General features: G+C 39.2%; 1 protein-coding gene across 2 annotated transcripts in view; it reads right to left on the bottom strand.

Moving 5' to 3' along the window:
- LOC148822851 (zinc finger protein 407-like) overlaps positions 1-19568 on the bottom strand; it is a 228811-nt gene extending 209243 nt beyond the window's left edge. Inside the window, exons 1-3 of one of the 2 annotated variants that reach the window (XM_088929564.1) lie at positions 19509-19568; positions 4511-8515; positions 723-837 (exon numbers count right to left, since the gene is read on the bottom strand). In XM_088929564.1, the coding sequence (XP_088785690.1) occupies positions 723-837; positions 4511-8468 (4073 nt within the window). In that variant the 5' untranslated portion in view covers positions 8469-8515; positions 19509-19568. Of the gene's footprint in view, positions 1-722; positions 838-4510; positions 8516-13977; positions 14107-19508 lie in introns of those variants that run through there. The other variant, XM_088929565.1, reaches the window with a different exon arrangement.
- Between the last annotated feature and the right edge of the window lie 1859 nt (positions 19569-21427).

The raw sequence follows: 21427 nt of genomic DNA, 5'->3' as shown, positions 1-21427 counted from the left end.
ATTATCGTCTGGATGTGTGTGCTAGGCGGTGAAAAGGCCACATGGTAAAAAGGAACAATATGTTATTTTAATCACTGCTGGCAGAATTCACACTTCTGAACCCAGAAGGTGCGGCTGCAACCTAAAAACCTTCACATCTCACCGGAAACCAGCCCTGAACTGTTCCGAGTTAAAACAAAGCAGACTGACAGCATTTCAGACACGGCCACAACGCACACAGAGAACGGAAGGAGAAAGAACAGCCTTCTGCTTTCTCTCTAAAACACGGATTTATTTGCCTTAGTTGTTATCATCACACCAAATAAGAACTGAGGCACACAAATGCGCTTCAGCTAACCTTAAGAAAAACAGAAGTGTAAACAGTTTATTAAATATTTCTTGGGTAAAGGCTAAATTATAGATTTTTTTTCCACGCCCATTTATGAAATCTATAGTTCTCCTTGGCAACATGAACGAACATCCTGTAATTTAGTCAATTTACAGATTGCAGGTTCAGATTGACCCTGGAGCCTGCAAAATTGTTCATTTTCAGCACAAGGCTTAGGAGTGGGAGAAGAAATGTCATAACTGTATTTAAAAAATTTACCATAACAATGGGAAAGAAGCTCCGCGAGTATAATTTCAGTGCTGGTGGAATGTAAAATTCAGACTTTTTAACACCTCATACCCTGTTTTAATTACATTTTTTCCATTCACAATGAACAGAATGTCACCATACTTACCCACAGACATGACACTTGTATTCCCTCATCCCAAGGTGCCTTTTGACATGATTCCGAGCGTCACCCAGCTGGGCCGTGGCAAATTTGCAGAGTTTGCACTTGAAAGGCTTTGATCCTGAACAGAAAACACAGAAATTAATTAATACAAATCACACCAAAGAGAACTTAAGAACGTTCTATTTTATGTTAAAAACTCAATGTTATCTAAAAAACAAATAAGCCCTTATGCAAGCGTTGTTCCTGTGGTCATGCAAATTGATCAAATAATCCTTTTCAAGCACAACATACTTATAAGAATACAATTTTAAGTGTTTGTCATATATACTTAATATAAATGGAAAAATACCTGTGATTATTATTTGTTCATATTTTTTGTAGTTATGTGCGCTTCATAGGTGTGATATTATTACATGTTTTTGAATTAAGGACTAGAGCTATAGTGCAGTAGTTTGTTAGTTTGATCTACTTTGTCAGATTAATTAAAAAATGACCATGAAAAACAATAAAACAAGACACTGAAGCATCGTTGGTCTCCAGTGCAAGACCCTGCAGTCTTGCCTGAGTCTCCTGCCTGTCCAGAACCAGCACGATCATCCTGAAGATCAGCACTATATTCACGGCCTGCAATCCCCACACCACTCTGCTTCGCAATCAGCTTTAAAAGGTCAGGCGGAATACCAAAATCAATTCTGGGAGTTCAGGAGCAGCTCCATCATCATAACGCTAATCACTCTGCTTAGGTGTAGGGAGGTTTATTCCCAATTATTGTCATTAATAAATCAGTAAACTTCAGATGTCTACAAGAAGAAGCAATTGGCAATAGCAGCCATTTATCAATTTGTGTTGTGCTCTTGTGGAGTCATTAGCTCCAAGGACCCCAAAAAGTGGGTGCTTGTCTCAGCTTAGCAGCATAACAAGGTGTGGCATCACTACATCACAGCACAAAATAAAAATACTGACATGTTCCATAGGTATGGAATTACTCCCTAAACTCAGGATGCTATTTTATAATAGTTACATTTCCCCAAAAAGTGTGATCTGATCTGCTTTAGAACATGTGGATTACTAATGTGTTCAAGTATGGTTCACTTGCAGAAAGCTAAAGAACGACACAGTGGATTTTAATGCACTAACAAAGACTGTTACCCACTGTGACCAAGGCCCAGAAATGGACACGTATTTCACAGTTGAGCAGCACTGAAACCAAATCTCTTAATTTGTCCATTCTTTTTGCAAGGTGGAGAAGGGTAGGCTATCAAGTACAGCAGGAATGGCTGGATCCCGTCACTTCCACATGTTTAAAATGCCAAAAAAGAAAGACATTACATCTAACAGCCTTCACATCTTATCAAATTAAGAAACTCCATTCCACTTAAATGAGTTCCGTAAAACTGAATAAACGGTAATGCAGTGTCATGTTAAATTAGTACTGTCATCTAATTTGGTCGTATGAATTCTTCACATTTGAAATTAGACCCAGAAATGCTTAGACATTTTCTAGAATTTCCCGTATGTTTTCTGATCTTTTATCCTATTTATTCTCATTTCTCCTTCACAGCATTCTTAATATATTTCCCTGTAAAGTAGTATGGACTGTACTATGATTTTAAAAAATCCTTAAGTACAGTTTCATCACAGTTTAAGGAACAGAAGAGCCGACAGTGGCGAGAAGTGAAAAGGAAATAATGTGACATGTTTGTGATTCACCACCATATCACAACCTAAGAATTACTTAAATAAAGATAAGCATTGGCAACATTTATACTTTAACACTGGTCCCACTTTTGGGAAGGTAAATCTGAACTATTGTGGGCTCTGCTCAATGATACAAGACAAAGTCTAGAAAAAGCTTAGAAGGAAAGTATACTTTAACCATTAACTAGGATGACAGTGAAATCTCCCTAATGAAAATACAGCAAGAGCAGAGCCAAGCCCAGAGTGGTGAGAAGAAAAAAGTGCAGGGTTTGCACAGCAGGTTTTCAAGATACGGATTTCTCTTGTTTCTACAACAATCCACTAAGGTTAGAGATCAATGTGACCCTTCACAAATGAATTAACCCAGAAAACAAATTTGTAAAAATTATTATATAAAATAAACAGAAAGAAATCTTTTTGTTTTACATACTGCAGTGTATGTAATTACATACACTTCAGTTCAATAACAGGTTGTGTGTCACAAACTGTAGTTGCAACTGAAGACCGCTTTCTCTGCGGAACAATATTCTAGCTGCGATTGCAAAACAACATCAGAAACAGCCAGTATCATACACTATGAAAATTATAGTTTTTTCCAATAATGTACAGCTGTTATAACGTTTTACTCTCTGGCTTATTTTATAGAAAACTATAGCTATTCTTGGTGTGTGTGCTATTTGACAGGAATGATTCACACTATAACACTAAGTAGGAAATGCTTAATAAGAAATCAACCACATAAAACTAGAGAAATGCTAAAGCAGAACTTTGAACCTACAACTGTTTTGACACTGCGGAGAGGGACAAAATAGTCTGTCTTTAGCAGGCTATTGCCAAGAAAGTAAAGAAAGTAAAATGTTAAAGACCTCAGAAGGGTTTGACTTCAAACCTCTGTGGAGACGAGTGCATGGAACAGCCTGGGGAAAATGTCTAAAAAGGACACAAATACTAAAGCCGAAATCTTTCACCTGTCTATGAAAGTAACTCATCTTATTCATCCAGTCCACTCAGACAAGACTGGTATGAAGTCAAATTTTAAAAAAAGTTGAGCTAAGAAAGGCAGTGGGTGTAAATTTTAGCACGGGTCTTGAGAACCAAACAGACGGTTATTGATGGCTACCTCACTTCTCGTTTCTGCATTAAGTTGATTTTAAAAGCAATTAATACATATAGTCAAGGAAGAGTAATGGGATACATTCAGCTCTTAACCTGCTGGACATTCTGAAATGGTACAAGTGACCAGTGCAAACCTATTTTGCATTATAAACGACAAAATAAATCTTAATGGATTAAGAATGATCAGCTATCAGCACACAAGGGAAATTAAGTGCTGAAAGGCCTACATTGATTATCTTAAATTATTAGCCTTACTCTCTTTCGGATTTCTTGTGCTTTTAGTGAGCTTTAACACATTTACAAGACTTATTGACTATAATTACAAGAGAATTCAAGTAATGGACACATCAATTATAAGCCACATGTCCTGACCAGACACTGCATAAAGAATCCTAAACTGAGGTCCATTAGCATCTTACTCAAGTGCTCAGTTTTTTTTCTTAAAGTAAAGAAGTTACAGTAGTTAGCCTAATCAGCTGTAATTCAGAGCAAACCTATGGTTTCAGAAAGAAAACCATTTGTCCAGGAAGTCAATGTCACACTCACAGATAAAGGACAGTTTTATTTAAAGGGGGAAATCACCAAAATGACAGCAATTTAGATGAATATATTACCTCAAATTCCCTCTTGCTTGCAACTGTAAACGCATACAAACTGAATGAGAGTGTATGCGCATTACAACTGAAACAATTACATTGATTACATTTAATATAACAAGTGTAAGGTTTTGCATGCAGGTAGAAAAAATATATGAATTTATAAAAAATATAAAGTATATAAACTAGAAAACCAAAATGCCAAACAAAAATCTCCCATTTTGTGTTTATAGACAATATTATACTGAATGCATATTGTATTGTTTACATTAATCATGAACACGCCAGGTGTTTGCCCAGCCCAGAATTTGATCTTATCCTGTCTCCCATGTGTATCATGATCAGGGTTTGAACTTACTGTCTCTCCGGAAGGTCACGTACCTGTGTGGGTGCGAATGTGGGCCAAGAAGGCCATGGAGTTGCTGCTTTTGCACACCTTCCCACAGTACTTGCAGACGTTGCCTTGGTTCTCCTCCCGCTCCCTGTTGACCTGCTCCGTGTCTTCCAGGATGTACTTGTTCACTTCCCGGAGCAGCTCCTCGTGCTTCTCTTTGATGTGCATGAAGAGTTCCTGCTCGGTCTCAAAGGGGTCGGTGCACTTAACACACTTGAAAGTGGCTCCCCCTTCGGGCAGCTCCTCTATGCTGGCTTGCTCGTTCTTCAGGTGCCCGACACTCGTCAGGTGCTGGTGGAGGTTGCTCTCTGTGTAGAAGGACTTCCCACAGAGCAGGCAGTGAAAGTGCTTCTCCTTAGAAGGATGCTTCATAGATATGTGCACATTTAGCCCGCTCAGACCATCGGCCATGAAGCCACAGTCTTCGCAGCGAATGCGCACGCTCTCATTGCGTGTGGGCCCATCTGCTTTCTTTCTCTTCCTAACTTCCTTCTCCGAGCTGCAAGCGCTTGGGTAACTGCTGAGAGCACTTCTTTCCGATGACTGCTTGGCATCGTTATCTGCGGTTTCAGAATCAGAACTGGGTTTGAGAGGAACAATGCACGCATCGAATGGAATCGCCCTGACTAATTGCTTGGAAGGCAAAGGGGTGGCACTGCCACCATCAGTGACCTCCAGATCAGTGCTGGTTTCTGGTAAGCCCTCAACTGCGAAATCATTGTCTGCTTGAAGCAAGCTCTCCTTTTCCACTTCCTTCTCAATAACAATTTCCTGCGACGCTTTGCTTCGAATGTCATCTTTTACCGATTTGCTCAGCTGTGTCACCTCTAGGCTCGGTCCTTGGCTGTCTTTCAACTCCGCAGGTTCAGAACTAACATCAATTAGTTTGTCTGCATTATCCTGACTCAGCACTATATCCTCACTCATGTTAACTTTGGCATTTCCTTCTTTCACTTGGTTAGTCTCAGAGTTATGATTCAAGCTGTCACTTTTTAATTCAGACATTTCTGCATCTTGCCCACTGCAGGTCACGTCATTCTCTAAAGTGTTGTTTTCTCTCTGCCTTTCCTCAGTATGCTTTAACATGCCATTTTCTACACTAAGACTTTCCATAGGAGATGTTTCATGACTTTCACCATCTCCTTCGCTTTGTGTAGGTGTTTCAGCTGGTGCCCGAACCAGCTCCTTCTCATTTTTTTTGGCACTTTCCAAATAAGTTTGACTCTTCTGTTTGTGCTTTTCTGTCATTGCGTGCCTTGTCATCTCTCTGCGAGTGACAGCGTAATAGTTGCAGGCCATGCAGTAGAACTCAAAGTCCTTGGTATGCTTGCGCTTAATGTGGAGATCGAGAGATGAAAGGGAATGAGCAACAAAACTGCAGTGAGTGCAAGAGTTAACCGAATCGTATTTGCTTTTTCTCTGAACACCACTCTCAGGGTCTGGCTCATCTCCGACCAACTCTACTTGCTCAGGACCTGTCTGATTTTCCACACTGTCCTCATTATGTGAAGGAATGCTTGCTATGGCTCCTTCAATGGCACTCTCTCCTTCTGACGGTTTCAAAATAGCTTCTTCCTGGATTTCGGTCTCCATTGCTGCTGCCTCACTGACATGATCCCCTTGGACTTCAACACTTGCAGCCTGTCCATTGTTCAGGACTTCCACCACTCCATCAGGATAAACTTGGTCATCCTCCGGGTTTATATTTCTGACTGACTCCACACGGCTCTTATGCTTCTTAGTAGCACAATGACGATCCATATCTCCTTTGGTTACACAGTAGTAGTTGCAGAGCTTACAAGCATAACTGTACTGGCGGCTGTGCCTCCGTCTTATGTGAACACTAAGGTTAGTAGCACTGGATGCTATCAGTCCACAGTAGTTACAAGATGTTGAGGTGCATCCTTTTGGTCGACCTCTTTTTGTTTTACTTTGACCAACCTCAGTGGTTTCTTCTAAGTCTCCCATTGCTTCTTCAGATGTTAATTTTTCTGCAGGATTGGGCAGCTGCTCTCCTGCTTGGATTTCACTTGGCAAAATGTCTTTCTTTAAGGTTTTCTGAACATCTGAAGTATTCACACAGACTTCCTCAACAGAGTCTTCAAAGGAAGAGCCAAGGTTTTCTTTCTGAGCCAACTCTGCGTGTTTCTTTCTGGCGATGTGTGCTTCCATCCCTTCGGAACTGACTGTGTAATAATCACACACTTTACAGCGAAAGTGATATTCTTTTGAGTGTTTCAGGCGAACATGCCTCAATAGCACTGTAGAGGAGCTAGTTTTATAGATGCAGCTCTTACACTGTAGCTGACCCCTGGTGGTTGCTGAACGTTTCAGCAAATGTGCAGCAGCCACTTGGGTCGCAGTAGGTTTGGAGTTCTCTCTCGGTATTTGGACTTCTATCTCAAATGTGTCTTTCTGCTTCTCAGCTTTGCTCACCTGGGCTGGTGTACCTGAGTATCTGCTAATCTCTGAGGTCTTTGTTTTATGTCTGTTGCTCTGACAGTGCTTTTCATAATCACCCTTAGCCACACAAGCATAAGTACAAGGCTCACAAAAGAAGCTCATTTCTTTCGTGTGGCGCCTTTTCACATGCATAACTAGGCTTTGCTTGTCACGAAATCCATTGCCACAGTAGTCACATGTGGGCTGAGACTTTTTATCAGACTTTGCTTTCACTCTACGCTTGTCAGTTTTGGAGTCTGCAGTAACCTGGCAAACAGATGATTCTTGGTCTTCACTTATTTCTGCAGCATTCAGTTGCACCTCTACATTGCTGTTGATGCCTTCATTTGTACTACGAAGGAGGGAATCCGTGGTGGGTTCAGAATTGTGGTGAGCTTCAGCACTCTCCACATTCATTTCAGGTGTAGCTCCTACATAAAATAAATCTTTACTGAGTGTTGCATCTGTATGTTGTCTTGTGCTGCCATTGTCAGCATTATCAATGCCCTTGGATTCATTTGCTTTCACATTTTTGCCGTTATCTTCTATACTAGAGGAAACGGGTGTTAATTCAACCATGTTCATAAGGATTTGTGTAGGATTTAGCATCTCCTTCCCTGAACAGCTTTGTTCATTTCCTTGGCTTTTCATTGGAGAATTTTCATTTTCCAATGCAACAGTCTGATCGACTATTTCCATGTTAGAATCTCTGTTTTCCTCATTTTCCAATAGAACATCTTTACTGCTTTCAGACTGACCAGTAGCATGGTCAGTCTTTTTTTCTGATGTTGTATGATCAAGTGCCTCCATTTCTTGACTTTTGCAGATCAAACGTTTTATCTGCGCTCTTGTTGTAATGCTTTGTTTTTGCAAGTTGGTTTTCTCAATCTGATGAGCCTGAATACCCATACCACCAGCAGCACAAGAAACGTCTTTATGTTTGACTTTAATGTGCTCCTCTAATAGGACTGCACTTTCTGCCTTGAAGCTACACTGAGGGCAGCTATTCTCATTGCATGCTTCAGATATCTCGCCGCCCACTTTGCCAAGATCTTCAATTCCTTTCCCAGACAGTATTTTTTTAGCTCTGCTTTCTTTATTTGCACCTGTGGTTACCACTTGATTAGGAATCTTACGGGAATGCTTTCTTTTCATGTGCACTTTCAACGCAACTGGATTTTTAGCCAGAAAATGACAGTGGGGACACGTGCAACCATCAGCAGTGGCTTGATCGTTCTTTCCTTCTCCCTGCCTATTCTCAGGTTCACAGCTCTCACTCTTCCCAGGGTCCTTGTCTTCTTCTGACCTTGCTCTTTTGGCCTGGGAGCCTGCACCATCTTGATCTTCAGCTTTGGTCTCGCTGTCATCCCCGCCACCTTCAAGCACATCCTTACCTGTTCTTAATTTCCTTTTATTGTTTGACTCTTTAACCATCTGGTTACTTTTTTCAGAGCCTCCAACACCTTTTCCTTCTTCAGATGATGAACTCTTCTGATTATCCATTAATTTTTATGTGTACAATTTCCAGGATTTTAAAGGGGTGATCAAATCTGCCAATAAATAAAAAGTAAAACATGAAAATTGTAGACACGAGTACAATAAGGGTAGACATTGTTTAAAACATCTGGTTCAAGCACCATTCCTGAGTCAATCCAATTTGGAAAATCTGTTGGTAATACAGCATTGGAACCAATAAAACTGGTTTCTACCAGCAATTTAAAACTTTCCTTATTCCAAGGTGCCAAAACTAATGGTAAAACAGCCACGGTGAAATGTTAAGGGTTCATAAAACAGCTTAACATAGCTTGTGAACATTCTGCAAGGAGATAGTTTTTGAGAAAGCATAAATAAAAAAACCACGCTATGAGTCTAATACTCTTTAAAGACTTTCTGAAACAATTCCACAAGGATTTCAGAATATTTAGTTCTGGAACAAGTTGTGATAGTACTATATAGCAGGGTATGTTTACCCCAGAGAAGCACCTGAGCTATTAAAACACACTTATATTACATATACATCAAGTAAAAAAATCAAACATCCCCTGTAATTTCATTACAAAACAGTATAACAACAAATAATATGTGCATCAAAAATATTATTTATCTACATGCTACAAATGAAAAAAAATAAATTCATAAATTAAAAATGATTTACATGTGTTCAATCAAAATATAAATGTTACAGTTATTATTACATATTTAAGTAATTATTCAAACTTTCCTAGAACACAATGTGGACTCCTGAGAAGACAAAAGGATATAATTAAAACATGTATTCAACAGTGTTTAAACTACACAAATAAGACACTCATTAACCATTTCCAGAGTACAACGCTTGACAAAGGGTTAGGATAAGGTTAACTCAAACCTCTACTTCACAGACTACAACAGATGTTCAGTAACCTCTGGGTTTTTACTTCTGCCCCCTCTTTTCTCTTCATATTAATATCTCACATGTCAAGTCTGGATTTTGAGACTTCTGGCTATGTACTTGAACATAAATGTAAGCAAAATTAGCAATGTCCTAAAGATATAGCCTACTCTATGTCACAAGTCAAGTGGGTGTGTCACCCTCTTACCTGACAGGTTAACCGCAGGCCTTCTAACCAAATGCACCTAACTACGGCACCTTGGGTAGTTAAAATATTTACGTTTCTGTGACTTTCCCTTATGTCTCGCCTTTTCTTTGGCGTGTGTACCAATTCAAGTACAGATGTTCAGCATGATTGATGCTCAATGGTTCCACACTAAGAAAATGCTGGTACACTTAATACCCCTCAACGGTGTTGTGTTTTGGGTCTTGTTGTTCATAGAACCAGTCCAGAGAAAGTTGTTTAGTGTAAAGAAACAATGGCGGCATCGGTTTAAATCTGAAGTACACAGCAAAATAAAATGCTTCACTGCTGAAAGAGACTAAAATAACAGTGCCAATAGACAAGGGTAAAATCCTTCAGTTCAGTTTTGCTGTGAGAAACTCTCTCCATTTCGGGTACCTCACTCATGACTTTTCATCCTGCTCCTCTAGACCTTGCAATCTAACAACAACTGGGGGCTGTTGTCCCATTGCACTGGACACAACACACTGTAGGGTTGGCAGAGCCCTTTGCTTCTCGTTTCCTACACTGGAAACTCCTATTTTACCTTATGCGAACTACTAAATTTCTCCTTTTACACCTTTGTGTAATTCAATTGTACTGGTATAGCACAGTTAATTTTTACTGTAAGCATTAAAGTTAAATGTAAGCCTTGGGTAAATGTGTGAGCCAAATCAAATTCCTCATCATGATTTAAATTCAACTTGGTGCCAAAACATAATATAATAATCTCACAGCAAAAGCAGTGATATAGTGACAAATGCAAAGTAACATTTCACTATGCTTAAAATATGGCTTTAAACTCTGGTTAAAAATTATATGTATTTCAGTAGATTTATGAGTAAGGAATAGAAAACTGATCCAGTGACTTAGGAATTCATATGTATATTGAACCCATAGTAAGATTCAAAGGTTTCTATAGCACAACACTGCTTAATCCAACTTAATGCCTTTTCGTGTAAAACAATATCCAAACTGTACAGTTTCAATTTTATAGCCTACTAACATTTGGAAATGGAACAACAGTTTTTAGCAAAGTTTCTGAGTTTCGGTTCACTCAATTGAATCCCCCCATATGATATACTTTTAATTTTGTTTAATTATAGTGAGTATTAATAGAGATCATACAATAAGTCCAAGAAAATGTCTGCAATTGAACCACAGATTTGTCCATGTATGCTACACAGCCTTGTTGTCTAACACACAACTAGGTCTCAACATAGCAAACCTGACGTTTATTCCCATGATGAAGCACAGCAGTTTGCTGCCATCTAGTGTAAACAGGGTGTGGGGTCTCACTTACACAAATACAGTACTACACACAGCTGTATCTCTGTATCTCTATATGAGGTTGAACATTTGAAATGGACGACTGGTTTGGAATCAAACATTTGGACCTGCATATGTGCCATTGTAACAATCGTAGTGATGGCCAATCAGCATGAGGCCCTACCATTCCCTTCCCTGGGATGTAACCAATGCATAATTGCTCTATTGATTAAAATATTTATCAATTTAACAATTAAGGGGCAGGCAGATGTAGCAAAAGGATCTAGAGAAGTGAGTTTCACATTTTACCGTATTACAATACAGAATTACAATGTATTTATGTTTTTTTTCATCGATCGACACAAAACACTCTATAATGTCAAAGTAAAAACAAAATTCTGTAGATCCTCATAATTTAATTACAAATATATAACAGAAAATAAGTGATTTCATAAGTATTCATCCCCTTTACTATGACAAACACAAAAATAGGCTCTGATACAAACACTTTATTTATTTAAAAGCCACATAACTTGTTGAATGGAGTCCAGTCATGTGCAATTAGAGTGTTTCACAGGAGTTTGGGATAAATATACCTATCTCTATAAGGGCCCACAGTTGATTAGAACACCACCAAATAAAAACTGCATCATGAAGACAAAGGAACTTTCAAAGTCAATCTGAGATTAGGTTATTGAAAAGTAGTAATCAGGGAAAGGTTATAAGAAAATATCCAAGGCTTTACATATCCCCCAAAGCAGAGTAAAGTCCATTATAAAGAAATGTAGAAAATATGACACATCTGTGAAACTGTGAAGAACAGGGTGTCCTCAAAATCTGGGTTTCCAGGTGAGAAGTGCACTAGTCAGGGATGCCACCAAGAGGCCTGTGACAGCTCAAAAAAAATTCCAGTCTTCCATGGCTGAGATGGGAGAAACTGTGGATGTGATAATTGCCCGAGTGCCTCACAAATTTGGGCTTCATGGGAGAGTGATCAAAAACTCACATCAGATCTCGACTACACTTTTCCAGAAGGCATACGGGAGACTCTGAGACCAAATGGAAGATGATTCTATGGCCTGACAAGACCAAATTTGACCTTTTTGCTCTCAACACTAAGTGCCATGTTTATTATTTACCCAATAAGAGTAAAAGTGAACACCACCCCCCTGAGAAAACCACCCCTACCATCAAGCACAGTGGTGGCAGGATCATGCTATGGGGAAGTTTGACTGCATCAGGGCCTGAAAGACTTGTGAAGATAGAAGGAAAAATGGACGCAGCAAATACAGAGAAATCCTGGAGGACATTGTGCAGCAGTCTGCAGGAAACGTGGGACAAGGGAGAAGATTCATCTTCTCAAAACCCAAAAAACATACAAAACATACAACCAAGGCCACACTGGGGTGACTCAAAAAGAAAAAAGTTAAATGTTCTGGAATGGCCCAGTCAAAGCCTGGACCTCAATCCAATCCAACATCTGGCCAGAGATTTTAAAATTGCTCTTCGCCAACAGTTCAAATCAAACATAAGAGAATTGCACTGTCCAAATGTGCAAAGCTGGTAGAAACTCAAGGATAATTATGGCTGTTATTTTTTGCCAGATAAGCGTCTACAAAATATTTTCTCAGAGGGGGTGAATACTTGCATAATATGCAATCCATTATTTTCTATTTTCTATGTATAATTAATTTAGGAATTAATTTAGTGAATTTTGTTTTCACTTGACATTAAAGAGTGTTATCTGTCAATCAATAGCAAAAGCTCCCAGTTAAATACATTATGATTTCATATTGTAACACAATAAAGTCCAAGGGGGGTGAATACTTTTAACAGCCACTGTACATGTAGAGTGGATTAATAGCCCTGGGGTTAAAGTTCCCTCCTGTTGCTCAGGAGAACAAGCTTATTAGTCAAGATTACTGAGGTCTTCAGCCACAGACTGAAAATACAGAGAAAACTAAACCAATTCAGTACAGGAACAGGGTCAAGACCACTGACTTAGTGGATTGGCTACTTATTTACATTATGAACTTTTAATGCACCAGCAAATAGTAAAACTTCCAGAATAAGAGGAAAAAACTACACCCATAATTCACAAACTACTTAACCTCAAGCCACACTTTTGTAACACGAGAACACTTGTACACTACGTGCATTCACATATTCACACAAAATGCTGCTCAGATATGCAGGCAGGTGAGAATATTATGTTATGAGCATGCTTCTGTTTTAGTGGATGTCCTTTACTCTGTCCTGTTCCATTTTCCCTTTGTACTTTTGATCAAATTCATATTTTTTAACTGGAATCAGCTATGATTCCAAATACTGCATGTTAAATACTTATCACTTTCTAACAAACTCCAGATTTGATGCTGAAAATTTGGGGAAAAAACGAATTGATATTGATCACAATTTTAAAGTGAATACAAAAATGTATGTATTACAACAATAATGTTTTTTTTTTATTAGACTTGGGTAGATGTTGACTTACATTTTACTGTATGCAAGACACTTCTGCAATTTTAGATTTGTACTAAAGTGTTCACACTCCAGGTTGTAATGGTCTCAATACTCTGGAATAGTACGTCTGCAGGAACCCCACTTTCAGCACTCAAGTATAGCTTTTGAACAGAGAATGGGACCTGATTCAAGGATTCAACAGGCAACACTCCAGGGTCATTCAAGAAATGGCTGAATAAGATCCTCAGTCCCATTAGTTACTGGTAAGCAAATGAGCTAGAAGAACTAAAAGGCTCCCTCTAGTTTGGAACTTTTCTGTTCTTAGCAGTCTCTTACTGATAAAAAGATCCTTCTGAGTACATGTAATTACTGCAGGTAAATAAAGGTGACATTGCATGCTCTTTGTTTAAAGAGCAATAAAACACTGTTCTACTGGTGAATTCATACCATATGCATACATAATGAGAAATGTAGGCTGTTGTATGGACAGCACAGGCCAATGAAAATTAATTTCAGATAACACAAATGGCAGGAAATTTCATTAAAAATAGCACCAATAAACTTTAACTTGTAAGAAACTAAAAAGCCATCTTGGGGCCTGTAGTACCATGTATGATTTTGTCTCAAATGTGCTGTCACAGAAAGTTCCCACCCTGAGACAGGTTTGTCTTTTCTGATTTATTTACCTCGCCTCACACTGCCGGCTCTTCACCTCAGGCGCTGGTGGAGGCCAGTGACACCGGTGACCTCAATTCTGATGCAGGAGAGCAGCGCTGGCTACGTGTCATTCCACCTGTCCTTGAAATAATCCTTCTCAACATCTGAAACCATGAAATGCCTGCATGCTGACAGGGGCTTGATGCTACAAATAAAGCCCAGGTCTCACGCTTCACTTTGAAGGCATTTGGCTCCAAGAAAACAGTACAACACCAGTTGACGCAGGTATCATACACCACCTATGGTGCCAATAAGTGCATGAGTGGGTGATTACATAAAAAGCACAAACCTTCAATGAAAGATAAAATATTATGCTTTTTCAGAAGTTCTGAGGAGCATTCTAAAGATGGCCCATCACAATTGCAGCCCTGCATGCACTGACATATGGCATCTTGATCCCCGTTGCTTGTGGATTAAGTGAACAGGAACAAATAACCAAAAGATTGGCAAGGACTTTATTGGGTGACAGGCACAAATGTGTTTGCTTGATTTGTCCACTCAGCTCCTCCATTCAGTATTGCTTGATGCCACGGATCAGAGATGGTCAATCCGGATCCTGGACAGCTACAGTACAGCAGGTTTTATATATCACCTTTCCACCAGATATTTCTGGAACATACGACCGATTTGAAAAAACGTGCTCTAAATGGTTAGAAACTCGAATCATAACGTAATTTAAAACTAAAGCAAGTCACAGTTTTAATAAATCAATTTACAGAGCCTTAGGAAAGAAACACCTTACAGCCTTCCAAGGGCAGAGGTGTAAACCCCAGACTTAATGAACTCATTATGTGCTAAACTGATCACTAACATGTACAGTATGTTATTAGGCCCCTTAAACCCTGGTAACACCCCCACCAGTCTACGTCACTGAAAAGCACAGATCCCTTAGACATCTGTTAGCTGATCCTGCCAGTACTCCACACTTCAGCCTCTAAAGGAGACCTGAGCTTTCTCGTAATCAAGCAGATAGCAGGGCACTTTGCCCTCGCCTGGGTCTGGCCTGCACAGGGAAGGGATTGTGAAACCTGTAACTGACCCACAGACATTCATGCTGCACCTGGTCTGTAGTGAGCTGGGCCATGCACATGCTGAAAGTGAATATGCTTGAGGAGTAAGTCAGAAAAAAGGTCATCAAGAATTGCAAAATTCCTCATATACAGTGGGCACATGATAAACAGTGAAAAGCCAAAACACTACAGGTTTGAGAAGACTATAAGTCTCAAGTAAAAACCCTCTACCTCAAAAAAGAATGAGAATTACAGTTACCCTTCTGTAGAATATATCAGCATCTTTACCCTATGTTACTTTATGTCTTCTGATTATTACCTGCTCTTCATCCTTGAACACATACTGATGTTCGTCTTTTCAAAGCCTTTCTCCCTATTCACAGGTTGTAGTTTGTTTGAAGGACAAATCATACCTACAACTTCCATTCTTAGGCTAGGAATCTCACTTCATTCATGCACTTTGTATTTTGAATCCCAGTCCTGAGTGACTTACAAGCATGACAATCAGTCTTCTCTATCACATGAGATCCCACCACCCAAACTATTGAAGAAACCCTTCATGGGCCACTATCACTATGAACACAGATCACTGTCTTCACATGGAGGCAGTGAGTCCACAGTGTTATCCATAATACACCATACACAAAGACACCATACTAATCCTACAGTGTTCAAAGTCCAAGCGGAACTTTTAAAACAATGAATAACATTAAAAAAAACGTAAATCCTAACAAAAAGCATAAAAAGGATTTTGCCACAAAAACAAAAGATCAGAGTTAAGAACACAGCTGTAAATTGCTTTAAAGGATTATGTGAGGTTTATTTGTTAACAAAGGTGAAAAAATATTAAACCAAGTTGTTAAAAGCCATTTAGAAAATACTGCTACAAACGTTAGTTATTGTAACAGCTCTTTCAAACTAACCTCGTAAAAAATAGTTTACACCTTTCACGGGGGAGGGGGTTCATTAAAAACAAAGAATCATGCCATTAAAGAACCCTCTTAAGGAACCCCTGACGCACTTGTTTTTTGTGAAACACATCCATCTTTGCCAAAGCTCCTCACTTCAATATGGCAGTGTTAAATATAAACTGATAATAAACAAGAAGCTGTAAAGCTGTTTTTTATGGAACAGATTTAAGTCAGTTGCATTGATATGCTCTCTACTGGACCTTTCACAGAAAATAAATTAAAAGCAATGGTTAAATATATGCAGTGCTGTCTTCACCACTAAATGAGACAATGTTATTTGTATTTACAAATTCTGTTTTTTTTTCCCAAATTATGGAACAGTTTACTATAAGTTTGCAATATTAAAATTCAGGAAATCTTTGTGCATACGCTGGTGCCTTTAATACAGATGCACTAAAGTGTAATATCAGAATGAAGCCTTCTGCAGTTCATTATATTAGCTTACAAGCTGTCTAAAAGCAAGGTTGCAGATTTTGCAACCTGTCTAGGGAATGCTCTGTGCTACTTAAAGTCAACTTATCAAGAATAGTTGATCTTATTTCCCCCTCTGGCTAATGATAAAACACACCTGGATTCTGAGAAGAAAAGCCTTGAATTCATTTAGGACAAGAAAAGAGGTCACTTAATATTACACTCAACGTGCCAATATTGTTCTATTTTCTAATGAACAAAAAACCCATTTGCCAAATTTAAAGGCTGAGGAAAACTGCTGACAGAATTTGCCTCCAGGAAGCTCGAGCAGTCTTCCTTCCAAGACAGATGCAGAGTCCCCTTGGAGAATAAATAACACCATTACAATGACAATGAATGTAGAAATCTGTATTAAAGAGGAACACTTGAAATTACCAGCCTGGTTGCACTTAATCTACTCATAGGTATAATGAATGCCTCATAGGTATAATGAATTGCTGTGAGGCATACAGGGATAGAAACAAAAAACAAACAGGAAAACTATAAACCGCTGAAAAAAAAATATTTTCAAATTTCAGTATCAAATTTTGCTGTATATTCTCAGGCAACTGAGAAACTAATCACTGCCTTAACGATAAAACAATCCAATGTCTTTTACAGTGTTAAGAAAAGATTTAAATTTCTAAATTATTTACAATATAGATTAGTGTGGCATACGAAAGTAATAGCAGCACATTATAAATGGGCCGGACCAAGATTTAGAACATGAAATAGAGCTTCCCAATAGCTCACTAAGGAAAGACCTCCACACTGACTAGAGATATGGTCTGCAGCCCAGAGACCACTGTGTCAAATCTGGGTTGTGCGTGACCACAGGAAATTCGAACCGCCTTAGAAGACATTCTAGGCTGGCAAACACTTTACAGATGACATTCGAGATAGACAAGTCAATTCAAGACAGATATAAGATGGTGAAATACTAAGTATGCTGCCTTTGAAAAAAAAATAATTCCAAGCATCACCTGAGGATGGCAAGGGAATAAAAATGAAATAAGGCAAACAATGCTAGGATATAAAGTTCAAAGCATAAAATTCAAATCAAGAGATACTAACAGTGTAGAATGCAGTAGTTAAGCCTCACCATATAAAAATTCATGTTTCTGCCCTGGTATCAGCCCAGAGAAAAGTAATTCTCATGCTTAAAAAATATCCTGACAGGCTTACAGAACTGAATTCCTTTAACCTTGAATAAGGAAGACTGTGAGGAGACATGATTCAGGTATTGAGTCTCTGAATGCACTGGCAAAGTCATTCTAATGGACCACTTCAAATGCTATGACGAAACACGAAACAGAGAACACAAATGGAATTAACAGGGTTGTGCGTTTTAAAACCAAGCACAGGCAACACTTTTTTATTTTATTTGACATAGGGTTTGTGGGAGTCTAAAACAAGCTACTACCCAGCCATGTTGTCAAAATGGACACCACGGTATCTTCTAACAGCTGGCTGGAGGTGGTCTTCATATCATCTAGCTTCAAGCTACCCAACAATCTATGTGGGCTAGTTGTTTACAGAGCTGCATGTATTTAGCAGACCAACTTAGGGGTTTGCAGGATTGAAGTTAACCAAGGTTCCTAGCCACCCTGCAACTCCTAACCAGCTACCAGCAAGATTGCAGGGTTATCAGCAAGAGCTCCATAGTTGCATCAGATGCCTTTGCTGTGTCTTGTCAACTGTGAAGTTGCAGCCCGAGAGCATCTATATTGACATAATCACTCCTGTGCTACGTTGCAGCAGTGAGTGGAACTAAATTACAATGGTCAGTGCCAAAGTATAAAAAATTCAAAGGGGTTTCTCGCATAAAGGGATAATGCAAGAATTTCAACCACTAAGCTCCACCATTTAAAGGCCACACACTAACCATGTTAGTGCAGTACACAGATAAAACTTTAAAATGTATTATTATTAATAATAATAATAATAATAATAATAATTGCTTAAACTTATATAGTGCTTCTCTGGACACTCCACTCAAAGCACTTTACAGGTAATGGGGACTCCCCTCCACCACCACCAATGTGCAGCATCCACCTGGATGATGCGACAGCAGCCATAGTGCACCTGTACAATCACCACACATCAGCTATCAGTGGGGAGGAGAACAGAGTAATGAAGCCAGTTCACAGATTAAAATATGAGTAGTAAGAATGTGAAGAATACAGTATGTGACTTTTAAATTAACCTTTTTTTTTAAATCTGATCTCAACTGCCCTCGCCTATAGAATCACGATGCCCGCTTATGGCGGTTACCACCTGAAGAAGCAAGTCTTGCTAACCTCAGCGAGTCGGTTTAAATCAACAGGCACAATCTCATTTGCATATCGGTGCACTGCCAGCTTACTGGCCTGCCTCAGCAGTAAACTTACATAACACAAAAACAAATGCACAGCACTTCACCCACACGTCTACTTTGTAACAGCCCGACTAGGCACCAGGCACGGAATCCTTAACACATTCTCCTTAAACTACTACGGATAAGCTTTCACGTACAATGTTTAGCAGTATGTTCAAGAGAGCACGGCGCCATCGCCAAAAAGGCGACTTGCGCAGCGGACTGTTCTCCGTTTCAAAACAACTCCTACTTCACATTCACTACATGCAACTACACTAAAACTGAGCAAAAGCCAAAGCACGGGACGGTATGACAATAGTCCCCTATGTCCCCAGGGCAGAATGCATTTAAAACCCAAACATGCCCCAGTTTCTCTTGCTCTGCAAGTATTTCCCTAGTACGAGCAAACACTTCCCCAACTTCGAATCTATGATAGACGGCCCTGACTGACTGACGGGAAGCTAAACCAATGAGAAGTCTCCGCCAACCCGTCTGTCCAATCTAGAAAGGTAAAGGGCGGGACTAACGAGCCTACAGCCTCGAAAAACGACGGCATCGCAGAGGCCCAAAAAGCCAGTAAAAAGCGACTTCAGCTGAAACGGGGTGTACAACCAAAATAGCTTGATCCGAATTCACTGCAAGCTGCCCTGTGCTCTTGAAAGCTGAGACATTGGTGTAAATCGTCGCTGTAAAGGTTAATAAGAGGTGCTTACCCGCTGTAAAAGCCCAGCGTTTCCTCCGTCCGCTCCCCTGCTCTTAGTCACCAGTGGCGTGCCGTAGCAGCAGTTCTGCGTCACAGGCGGCCGGCGTGGGGGGGCGGAGAGACAGAGCGCCTCTGATACACGCGGGGCTGCGCAGGAAGGCCCTGCGTTGAAGTTTAGTGTGAAAAAGCGTAGGAAACTGCTGGGAAAATATGAACAGACATCCTTATTGGTATATGTTCATGTTTGAGATTCTTTTTATTTAATATTGTATACTTATAAAAGCCATGCTAATGAATGGCTTGTATTTAAATATACAAAAAATAAATGTACATAAAAGGTTTCACAGACTGACATTAGATCTTCTCTTAAACTTGTTTACCTTAAATATCATTAGTCTGAGATAAGCACTTTTAATGGCTTTAGAACCTGCCGGATAAAGAACCTGGTGTCCTGTGTCCTGTAACCCACAGCACTGGTGCCATTTCTATCTAAAGAGCAAAAGTGAATTTTTGACACCCAAGAAAAGGCCTTTTCCCTTTGGCTACTGGGCACACCCAATAATTTACACGTGCCACACGCAGTTATGACTTAAGAGGCACGGGCCTCAAAATGCCTTCATGTTTGAATTCAGTTTCCTGCGTATATTTGCAAACAATGGATTTATTACTAATTTCTCTATTTTCACAATTTATTTCAACAAGCATGTCAGTAAAAAAATATCGAACAATACCATGACATTTTGTTTCCCAGTTGTGAAATTACAGTATAAGGGTTGCAAACATGGTATTGTATAATAAACTGGTAAACTATGGCATGCAATTTTTTATTCCACAAAACCAAATAAGATTAATTGGAACAGCACTACCAGATTTTAAAGTGGATATTTAGAACCTAACTGTGATACATTAAGATGTATATGTGATACATGTAAAAGTATGCCTACTTTCTGGTACATGGTTTCTCAAAAGACCTGTAAAGGTTTCTCAACTGGGCTGCTCCTTCAGCATGCAGCTTTCTGACCTTCAGCTTCATCTTCTTATATGGTCAATAACATCTGCTACTATGTTTAAAAAAAAAGAATGTGTAACAAATTTCACAATATTACATTGTAAAAAGAACTGTATGCACTTCTATACATATACATTCATATTGTATGCAGAAGCTTTGAGAAATGAAAACCCAGAAATGATGACATAGTTTAGCACTTTCTTCACCTGAATTGTATTTAAAAAATATCAGACCAAGGCAAAGTGTCTCTTATAATCTTGCTTACACAGTCTTAAATTGTCTTAACCTTGTTGCCTGCCATCACAGGCCATGAGAATTCAGGCAAGTTCCAGCACATAATCTAATATTTTTTTCCAGTCTCAGTAATGTAGACTTTAAGCTCACCATGGTGCTTTTAGCAGATTTTTATGGTAATATTACCCTGTGTCTCTTATAGTTTCCTATGTGTTTTAGCATACTGGACTGGTCTATACGTAAAACCCAGTGACTTCATGTGAGAGCTATAAAATGCCACAACAAACACAAGGTTAAGGTACAGTATAGTAACCATGCACAGATACCATGGTACAGTACATTCTCCATATCTAACTCTCAGAAGAGTAGTTTAATTCTCAATTTCATGGTTGAAAGATAAATGCTTCTCCAGTGACTCACTTTTCCTGAGACCGTTACATGATGGCGAAGAATTCTGTTTTTGCACAGTAGTCGTTTTCTGAGTAACAAATATATTAAGTGAAAGCTTTGTTTTTCTCTTGCTTCCTTTCTTTGAATGTACAGTATTGTGACGGCTTGAGTTCGACCCCCTGTCTTTTGTCATGTCTTCCTCACTTCAGTTTGTGGCTCCACAAAGAATAAGAATTCCTTTTTTTCTGAGACGGTGAAAAACAAATTACAAAACACGACCATCCCTGGGCTGAATT

Source organism: Atractosteus spatula, chromosome 12, assembly GCF_055471065.1.
Source record: "Atractosteus spatula isolate fAtrSpa1 chromosome 12, fAtrSpa1.hap1, whole genome shotgun sequence".
Lineage (NCBI taxonomy): Eukaryota > Metazoa > Chordata > Actinopteri > Semionotiformes > Lepisosteidae > Atractosteus > Atractosteus spatula.
The sequence above is the reverse complement of the archived record's forward strand: the minus strand, read 5'-3'. Positions and strand labels throughout refer to the sequence as shown.